The sequence below is a fragment of the Helobdella robusta genome, assembly GCF_000326865.2.
Source record: "Helobdella robusta unplaced genomic scaffold HELROscaffold_9, whole genome shotgun sequence".
Classification (NCBI taxonomy): Eukaryota; Metazoa; Annelida; class Clitellata; order Rhynchobdellida; family Glossiphoniidae; genus Helobdella; species Helobdella robusta.
Genome location: NW_008705512.1, coordinates 1,717,825 through 1,729,107, shown reverse-complemented (window position 1 = coordinate 1,729,107; position 11,283 = coordinate 1,717,825). Strand labels below are relative to the sequence as shown.

Sequence of the window (11,283 nt, the reverse complement as noted above, 5' to 3'; positions counted from 1 at the left end):
AAAAAAATAACTTATCTGAAGACATCTTCTCTTTCTTTCTTTCTTTCTCTTCTTTTTTTTTTTTTTTGGAATATAACTTGTAATTGATTTGTAAGATTGTTTCTAAATAAAACCTGATTTATTAATCTGTAAAACAGTTTATTCAAACAAATTAAATGTCATATAATCAAATAATATAAAATAATACAGAGATATAAATTAAAGAAAACATACCTGTAAAACAGTAATCAATTACAGGCTTATTCATACGAAACTCATAAATCAAATAAATTATATAATATGTCAATCACGTGGTGCAGCACATTTATCGCAGCACATTTATCGAAGCACATTTATCGAAACCCAAACAAAGATCAAACATATAACAAAGATATTGAATATCATAGATATGAAATAAATACATAAATGTGGTTACATTTACATATATATATATATATATATATACATATATATATATATATACATATATATATAGAGAGAGAGATACATAAGCACATAACTTAAGAATATGGTATGTTAAAGGTTAGGCTAGGTATACATGACACATTGCAACATCACTAATTGTGCGGTGAGCTGGACAATTTTCTTTCTTTTTCTTTGGGTTATGCAAATATCCATAAATTATAAGCTGATCTTTGTGTACAGAATTTGGCTTATCACACAACTTATTTATATATTTGAGTTAATTGACTATTTGCTTGGTGTTATTTTTTGATGTTCAACATGTAGATAACCGTAAGTGTGAGTATTTTTTTCTAACGTATGTAAAATGGTAACTAAAAACCGGCCCCGGCTCCGGCCGGTTTTTGAATTTTAAATCCGGCCAAGTCCGGCCCCGGCCGGTGCATCCGGTGCATCCCTAATTGAAATCACTCCTTTTTCACTAAAGTTTAGTGAAAAAAGAGTGAAAGATTACATCAGTATAATGTTTATTGATTTAACGTTATTGATTTTTGATTGTGTCATACACTAATATACATTCTTGACAACAGTGCTACTCATACTAAATTGACCTCAACTAACGGATTCTTTAATTCTATATACTTTAATTGTTTAATTTAATTGTATAAAAATTTAAATGACTTTAATAACTATTTATTTAGTTTTGTGTGCATATAATATTTGGTAAAATTTATTTTTTAGGAACCGAATATAATATTTATACCGGCTAATTCAGCATCGTACATTTCAACATTTTTACTATTAAAATGACATAATTTCTGCCAACGATTTCGCAACAAAGTGTCAATCTTGTTTTAGTAATTTTTTTGTCATTGTTTAGAGAGAATATCATTTTATTAAATTCCAAAAAAAAAATTTTGTCACGTTAGTAATTTAAAAAGTTGTCAACAAAAAAAATGTTGTATCCGGTTGGAACGCATACATTCAACATTGAAATTATAGTCTGAATGAATAATTGAAAATATATACAATACAATCGTCAGCAGTCCTTCTTGGATGGATGGATGGATGGATGGATGGATGGATGGATAGATGGATGGATGGATGGATGGATGGATGGATGGATGGATGGATAGATGGATGGATGGATGGATGAATGGATGGATGGATGGATGAATGGATGATGATGATGTTGTTGTTGTTGTTTGTGATAATTGTGATAATGACGACAATGATGACGATGATGATGATGAATTAGTTTAATTTTGACAGGCTTTTATTCATTGAAATCTCACGAGTGTTTCATCGGGTTATGCTTATTTTTGTTATCCAACAATAGCAACCACGTCAACAACACAAAAACAACATTAATGAAAACAACAGCAGACTACCAGCGAAACAACCAACCAACGATCGAAACAACCTATCTACCAACCAAACATCCAAAGTATCAACCTTTCAACCAACCAACCCAACGAACTAACCAAACAACAAACATACATACAAACAAACATACATACAAACATACATACAAACAAACAAACAAACAAACAAACATACAAACAAACAAACAAACAAACGTACAAACAAACAAACAAATAAATATGAAATATGAAATGAAACAAATCAATCAAGTTTTATTTAATTAAGCCGGATAAAATTGTGCCCACCTCTGACTTACATGCATCATACATAAATATTTATCCTCAAAGGCTTATTTAGGTTGTCATTTCGCGGGTGCGGTGCAGATGCGAATAATGAGCAGTACGGATTTTGGTGGTTGCGGTTAGAAAAAATCTTCTCTGCTTGGGGTCTAATTCCTTCTTATTATTTTGCCTACTCCAAAGAATCATACATACATTTTGTCTTAAATAGGTTGATGCTAATTTTATTTGAAACTGACCAAAAATTTAAATTCATCAATATTTCCATCGGCAAAATAGAAAGAACATTCAAATGCGTGCATAATTAAATTAGTGGAACCATCAAAAATAACGATATCATTAACGAACAAGATAAAAATTAATGGACCAACATTGCTCACCTGAGGTACTCCAATTGTGATAAGCAGACACTTAGAAAGGCCTCCCTATTAGTTGAGGACATACCGACCAAACAAGCTATCAAAAACTCATTAAATTTGAATTGTCTTTTTTATCAATTTTAATTTCTATTGGATTACTAATTAACAAATAAAAGCGAAAATATTTACTTGAAAAATAATTGCATGTTTGAAAAATTAAAATAAAAAATCAATAGACACATTCAAATATAAACAGCAAGATGTTAGGTTAGGTAAGTTCTGCCAAGGAATCTGAATTGAGCAAATAAATAAAAATTTCGATTAAGACTAATATAATAATTAATGTTATACAAATAAAAGTCAAAATATTAATTGAGAATAAGCTAACTCTAAATTTTTCTCATTAATTTTTATATCTTTAATTATTTATTTATTTATTCGTTCGTTCTTTTATTCATTGGTTTATTTGTTCATTTGTTTGCATGTTGTTATCATTATAGATACAAAATAAAAACAGTAATAACAAAACATTTGTTTATAAAATTTAATAATATTAATATTTTAAAAAATAGTCGCGCTGCTATTACAAGCATTCTTTCTTCAATCAGAAAATAATATATGTTTTGGAAAAAGAGTGCTTAAAATTATTTTTTATAGAAAAAAAAATATCAATAGTTTTTTACAAATTAAGAATTTTAACTATTTACAAATTAAATAATTTTAAATCGTTCATAAAAATTTAAACATTAATTGCCAATTCATAGACAAAATTTGAAAAAAAGGTACTTGCTAGAATCTTTTGTTAAACAATCTCAGGATGATAAGTTGGTACATACTGCTGAAAGATAAATCAATTAAAAATACAATGTCAAATAGAAATATTTTTTATTATAGAATCTCAAAATAGAACAGTTTTTTATTCAATCATTCCTTATATGCCGTTTAAATACAAATTAAAAAATTTTCTCTTATGTTTAACATGAGGCAGGTTTTCTGTTCCATCTGAATTGGTCAGTAGGTATTTTGGCTGTGTATGTTGGTCATACGTGTCTTTTTATACTGTCTGGACCTTTGTATCCTGTACTGTTTAAAATATTTGATTTTGTTTTTAAAATAGTTTGATCATTTGCACTTTTATGTTGTTTTTTTAATATTTAATTTTTTTGCTGTTCTACTTTTTAAACCAAGAACGATTCCTTTTTCATATTTCGATGTCATGTAAAATAATGTTTTTAATAGTTTTTAAAATGTTTTCTATTACTTTACATGGTTTTAACTATTTATTCTTTATGCTTTATTTTTTGCCTGCTTAATAATTTAAATATTTTTTTCCAATTTTTCCCAATTCAATTATCTAATTACCAGCAATTTTTTATTTGCATGTCTATTTTTTATGGTAACTATTATGTGTTTTTTTATGTCTGCTGACATATCAAAATATGCGTATATACATGCTGACCCAAGTATGATGTGAATTATACACACTTATTTGTTTGATCGATTGTTTGACTTAGCTTTTGATTTTAATGATTTTTGTTTTTTGCTTGTTTTTTTTAATATTTTGTTTTGTTTTTGTAACATTAACAAATATATATATATATATTGTGTTTATTTTTTCGTTATAACTTTTAATATTATTAGTCTGTTTAAATATTTTACTGATTTTTTTTTTGTTATGTAGGGGAAATAATTTGAAATGTTACGTCGGGACTGATTTTATCAAGAGTGTATTATTTTTTGGTCTCCTTTTTGTTCACTCTTTTTTTGGGGTGTGCAAATTATTAATTTTACATTTACAATGACGTTATTTTAAATTAAATTGTCCGAATGAAACAAATGTAAAAAAACACAATTAATAGCCTCAACAAATTTTCATAAATTATTTTTTTTTTAGTTTTGAAAATATTTTTTTCAATATACTAAAATTGCTTCAAGCAAGACTGTACTCAGATGATGGAAATTAATTTACAATCACAAAATAAATCACGGCCCGACACTTTTATTGCACCCGTTGAATTTAACACTTTGTGAATTAATTTACGATCGGTCGGTTGGCTTCTTAGCTCAAAGGTTTATAGTCTGAATATTAAGCAGTACATAAGAAAGTGTTGGCTTTTAATAAAAGAATGGATGAATATAATAAAATATTAAAAAAAATTGTTCTCATCTTTGTAAGCCGATAAATAAATAAATGAAATTGATTCACTGTATTGGATTTATTCCATCCCATTAAACTTGTTGAGATAATTTATTATTACAATGCTGAAGGTTTGTTAATATCCTTAATGATCAAGTATATTTTTACTCTCAAAAATTGTCCTTCTACACAAGAAAGATCTGACAAATTTATTACAAGTCGTTATAAATGTTTCACGTTCCTTTCTAAAGTGACTTTGTTATTATTAGTGTTAATTGCTTTATGAAGCTAGATAATAATAATCCGACACTTTTATAGTTCTATAATTGTTGATTGATACTATGATTCCAAATAAAATGATGATGAATATTATTAAGACATAATGAATATTGACCCTGAAAACAATGTCGACCCTGATAATATTCAGGCTAGTAGTTTCATAATATTACGGTTTCTTTTTTAATTTCGTTTGGATGAGTGACGGAAAGGGAATTCAATTTGGATTCTCATTACTTGTTATGAATAAATATTTAAGTTTTTAATTATTTTCATTATGTTTTTAATTGTCCTTCTAAGGCAAGTAAATGGTATCATTTGACAAACTTAATTTCATAGTTACGATGTAAAAAAACAAATGACGAAACGAAATGGACGAAGATGTAATAAAACATCGTTTAAACATAATCGACAGTTTGTAATCATTTCAGCTATCAAACTATCGATATCAATTATAATTCTTTTCTTCAAATCTGAGATTATCAAAAAAAATTTTATCTCCTGTTAGTTTGTTAAACTCAAGAAACTTAAATATGCCGGTTTCATATAATTCTACAATAAGCAAGAAGCATCAACAACGCCCCGCAACGCACGAGTAGATACGCACACATCAACGCATCTCACTGACACGCACGTGGTAGGCGGGAAACTCTCGGAATTAGAACCCATCCAGAGCAACTGCAGTATCACCAGGTGTCTTAATCATTTAGGCCAAGGGGCCAAATTTGTAAAAATGTTGAAATTTAACAGGGGGCTAAGAAGTTAACAAAGTGGCTTCTCGTTAGATCTGCCACTGTTGATCATTAAACCACCCTCAATACACACGATCACACAATCATTCCGACGCACAATTTTTAACCGACATCGTCATGATTTTGTGGGTATTTCTATTAAATTATTTAAATTTATCAGCCTCTCAACATCACATCTTCATCGTGATTACCGTGGCTAAGTCAGCAGTTACAATTTTTCAACCTCCACTTAAAATGCCTCACATAATTCAATATTAACATGACCACACGTCACGTTGGGCAGTGGCGGGTGGTCGGCTGAGGGGGATTTTCTAAACGTCAAATATCGGGGAGGGGGGATTTTTCAACAAAATCTTGATGACTGGGGGAGGTTTCAACAAAATCTTTTAACTGGGGGAAATAAAAGTCGATGACCGAGGTAGGCAGGAAATTCACACAAAACTTGGTGTGACCGTAGAAGAATTTTTGCAAATTTTTTTCGAAATAATTGTCTTGTGCTCACGGGGGCGGCCATTATTTTGACGGGGGGCAACTTTTCTGCTGATGGAACCCCTCTCTAGAACCGCCACTGACGTTGTGTCATCATTCTCGTCGACTCTTCACTGAGAATTGTTTAAATAAAGAATTTGAAGAAGAAATTTTATTATTCAGTCACTGTGACGTTCATAAGTTAGGATCGTTTGTTTATAAACAACTTTAAGACTAGTGTTATTTTTTTCATAAATGATGTATCTACTACATTTAATTATTTCTTATTGTTTGATCTACGGTGAAGAAGATATACGTAAGATATTAGAAATTAAATTACTTTTTACAGTTTTTAATTTGGAAAAGAGTTTACTAAAAGACCTAGACTCAATTACATAATAAACGTAGGAGTTAATTTCTTTAGTATATCCAAGCACTTTTGAGAAGGTATTGAGCACAACTGAGAAATGTTCAGAAATTATCGGTAAAAAGGATGATGAATGTGTGGATGACAAAGAATGACATCCATTTAACTTTATAACTGTTGCCACAGAAGTGATAAATAAAGAGCCAAAAGTATTTATTCCAGGTACATCCGATCAAAAAACAACCTCAGCAAATGATTCTCAAACTAAAAAACAGTCAGCTGGTAGAAAATATTTAAGTGATGGGGAAGATTTGTTATTGAAAGAGATTTCCAGTGAAATTACGAACGAAATTGCTTCACCAGAAACTATCGAGGCTACTGTGCTGGCACCGGATACATCACCAGGTGAAGGAAAGAACAATGAAAAAGTGGGGAGAAATATTAAACATTCAAGCGTTGAAACTAGCTCAGCAGAACAGAGAAAAGTGAAAAAAAGAAAGAAACTAAAACCTCTTGCCAAGGTTCTTCCGTATTCTCCATTAATCGAGGGCCGTGAACATGACTTAAAAATTTATTGCTCACTATATAACACTTCACCTCCAACAACGATCCCGTTCAAATAAAAACACCACTTGAAATTTTAAAAAAATTGTATGCAGTATCACAATTTGAAAGGCTTGTAGCATTTTTCATAATCTACCATAACTAATCTCCGAAATAAATAACTTTAACATTTTTAGAGAGCGTGAACGACACGAAAGTTGATAAAATGATCGCTACATTATACGAGCCGGTGAAATGCATAGCAGCAGACCAACCTCTGCCCAGCCAGTTCAAGATAAACATCCAACTTCTTTTCACACCACCCATCATAAATGTACAAATGTACAGGATAACCGGCAACGTAATTGTCTTCTACTTGGTGGGAGACTACAAAATTAACTGTGAAAATCATAACGAAAATCGAAGTTTAGCAACTTCAGAGAGAACATTTGTCAAAGTTAAAATTATTCCATATGGTTAATTGCTGAGTTTATTTGTTTGTTGTTGATTGTGTTGATTGTTTGTTGTTGTCGATGGTCAGTGAACTTTAGGTGGTTTGTTAAATTTCATTTTTGCAAGTTTTGAGAAATCTTTTCTTTGTAAAAAGTTTCAGGCTTCTATAATACATTACAACATACAAAACATTTTCAAATTTTTCACAAATTTTTGACGAAATTTTGATAATTTGACAGGTAACAAAGAAAATGAAGAGGTTGACAAGCAGAGTACGTTAAGTTTTGATGTGATTGTAGTGGTAATTTAGTAAGGAAGCAATAGAAATAATGCGAATTATATTGTGAGCACGTAAAATAAATTGGTTGATTTACTCTCTCTCTCTCACTCTCTTCCTCTCTCTCTTTCTCTCTCTCTCACTCTCTTCCTCTCTCTTCTCACTCTCTCATACACACACACACATACACACACAAAGAATTGAATTCAACATTTCAATTAATCCCTTGCAGATATCTCGGTAAGCACTGAAGGTTGGTCAATATTTGATGGGCTAATTGAATTGAATTGAATTAAATTTGAAGGTTAATTTGATTTAAAACGTGAATACAGTAACAACTAAAGTACAAGGTTAGTTATGAAATACATCAAACGACTCGTTAAACGTTTCATAACTGCTCTCCAACGCGTTATGTTACAAATTAAATAATTTATACTTTCGTGGAAACTTTGCGGTCGCTGGCTCTGACAATCATCTCCAACTTACCTGACAACTATTAAAAAAATGGTTATTCCTTTCAAGCAAAGAGAGTACAACACGGTAAAAAAGGAATAAAAATTGAGGAACAGTTTAATCTAACTTGGTTGTTTGTCGTCTTCTTGCTCTTCCTGCTCTCTGCCTGCACGCCAAACTTTCATCGGAGTATAATTACAAAAATTTTGAAAAAGATAACATTCAAGCTGTTTAGCATATAATGGACAACGCAAATAAGGTGTATTTAATGAAAAAGGCGAAAAACGACAGACCAATTTAGATGGCAAGTTTCTGATTTTGAAAACACTTTCAACATTGAAATATTCGTTAATGAAGCCACATCTGATTAATGATTGAAACTATTAGCAATCAGCTATCAATGTTTTTATGTTTGAGAAGTATCGGTGGTATTAAATTAGATACTCGGTGAAAGAGCCAAAACTTGAAAAGTATCTCTTTGACGCCGACACAATTGTGGCGGTAGCAACCAATAGATTTCAACACATATGTACCTATATATGTGTATATATACATGCAGCAATTTATGAAATCTACAGAATCATTGCATTAATTATAGTCATTTACCACTATGTATACATATATAATTCTGGTAAGGAAGATAGAAAAAACACACTTTAAATTGGTTAATACCTACAAATTGGTAGGATTTATACAATGCTGTATAAGATATGGTATCTTTCCACAATATATATCAGTATATATATATATATATAATTTATATATATATATAATTTATATATATATATAATTTATACATATATATATATATATATACACTATACAATATATTATGTATACTTGTTTGGTTGTTTTCTTCTGCGCTTATATTGCCTTTTTTGGTTTTAATGTTTATAATAATGTGAATGTTTTGCGTAATTAATTTTCGCTGAACAAAATTATTGAAAGTTGCGAAGGAATCCTCAAGCAAATATCCTTACGCTAAAATTGGCGTTAGCTTCCTGTTCGGCGCTGGGGTAGTTTGCGTAGGGGCCCTGCTCTACAGAAGTTTGTTACAACCCTGAAATGTTGTGTTGTCAATTTTTCATTTCTATATATTCAAACAACCATATGAATATATGTACATTTTACAAACATTTTATTGTTTATAATTCCAAAAAATAAAGAGTGCTTGCGCATTGATATAGGTAAAGTACTGATTTCAAAGGATTTCAAAAGTTCGAAACTGTCAAACTATTATGATTGTGCAGAGATGTAATTTGGTTATATTTAATTTATAAATAACGCCTTAAATAAGAGTAAAGTACTTGAAATAAAAAAAATATTTCAACATAGAAACTAGCGAATGAAGTAAAACATTGAGAAACACAAGCATCATAGATCCACATATGCAAGCACACACTATCACATACTACCACGCACATATGTAGATCCACATATACACACCCCTCACCAATCGTTATAAGAAAGCCAAGAAGCAAAAAATAAGAGGAAAGCCGGAACAACGTTAGCAGCCTCAAAAGGAACAAGAGGAGGAAGATCGGGAGTTGGAGTGTCAACGCATGCAACATCAGGTTCAAAGGTACCAGCTTCGAACGCAACTCGGTCCAAGTCCGAATTATCTCTGACGACAAGTCATCAAAAACAAATTGTTCTTCCAACTTCTGTATTGTCAACCAAAACTTTCTAGTCTAATGCTTTTTCTCTTAAATTATTGTGATACTGATATGTTAAATTAGTTGAAAGTAGTTTGTTAATTTTTTTGATAATAACGTTAAATTAAAATTTCGTGTTCATTGTGTTCATTATATTTTACATCGTTACAAACTAATCTTTCTAGATCTACATATTATAGTTGTTTGTAATTATGGTAATGATCAAATTAAGTGTTCTACAAAAAACTGCGATCACACATAACTAACTACTCAGGCGAGGATACCAAGCCTTACAAATCAAAAACATCAAACCAGACAACTCACAATTTAAATTTAATTAACAAGGATATTTTTAAAAATATGATATTATGAACAAAAATTTTTATATGTATATTTACAACAAAAAATTTAAATTAGTTGATATGAGATTGTTCAATTTCCTAAACACATGTTTTAGACAATTTTTGTATTGATTGTCCGGATTATTTATGCTTCCAAATCGTGTAAGGCAGAACCGGATTTAGAAATATGGAAGCCTGGAGCGTCAAAAGGGTGGGGTTTCCCAAATAACTTCAGAAATCGAAGGACAAGGGCAACTTTTTTTGTCACAAAGTTATTGGTGACCTGTTATTCTGTTTAACCGCATCTTTAAACATTGTATAAAAATCCGGACCTCATTTATTTTTGTGATGTCTCAGGAGTATCCCGTGTTTTATCTCATACCTGACTCCAATGTAACCATACCATGTAACAAAAACATTATTATTTTTTCTATAAATTCAAGTTTCTTAATATTTTCTCAAATTATTTAATTTTTAACGTTTAGCTTTATAAGGCTAGTCTGGTGATTTTAATACTTACTACTTAAATGATTTTATAATATTCTATTATGAAAATTGCAATAAATCATTTTGCGTATAAGATATCTGAAAGCATGTAGAGTGGTTTTATTTAATTTAACATTTTCATTTTATAACTTTCTTATTTTTTGAGCGTTTGATAACTGAACGTCGATCCCATTACGCGTCGAACAATCCTTCATATTCCTATTTATTGTTTTCCATGTATCCTAATGTTCTTTTAAGTACAATAAGATTTAACAAATTTAATTTCAAAAGAGAAAAATGAAAAACAAATTGACAAGATGATCATGTGTATATCGTGTATTTGAACATTCTCTATTTTTTAATCAATTCAAAACCGTATAATGAACATCTTCTAACCAAGTACGGTTCATTCATTCATTAATTAATTAATTTATTTATTAATTTATTCATTATTAAAAGACAGCAGATTGTCCTTCATTTTTTTAAACGCATATTGTGACCAGTATAAAAATAACAACAACCAAATAACAACACCACCAAGGCACGGCTGTCCATGTTTAACCTCGTCAATTAAAACCAACCCGACGAATGCAAACATGTCCATTCTTTTATTTGCCACTCTTATACACGCCACACACGCATACAACCAC

The 11,283-nt window shown here is 30.2% G+C and overlaps 1 protein-coding gene across 1 annotated transcript; it reads left to right on the top strand.

The window, feature by feature from the left end:
• Positions 1–5,209: 5,209 nt before the first annotated feature.
• On the top strand, positions 5,210–10,446 carry HELRODRAFT_166094 (hypothetical protein; the record flags this gene model as incomplete). Its single annotated transcript, XM_009033119.1, has 10 exons — positions 5,210–5,252; positions 5,480–5,531; positions 5,874–5,995; positions 6,675–6,946; positions 7,168–7,444; positions 7,661–7,693; positions 7,931–7,951; positions 9,100–9,198; positions 9,618–9,733; positions 10,264–10,446. The coding sequence occupies 10 exons, from the start codon at positions 5,210–5,212 to the stop codon at positions 10,444–10,446; spliced, it is 1,218 nt and encodes a 405-aa protein (XP_009031367.1).
• Between the last annotated feature and the right edge of the window lie 837 nt (positions 10,447–11,283).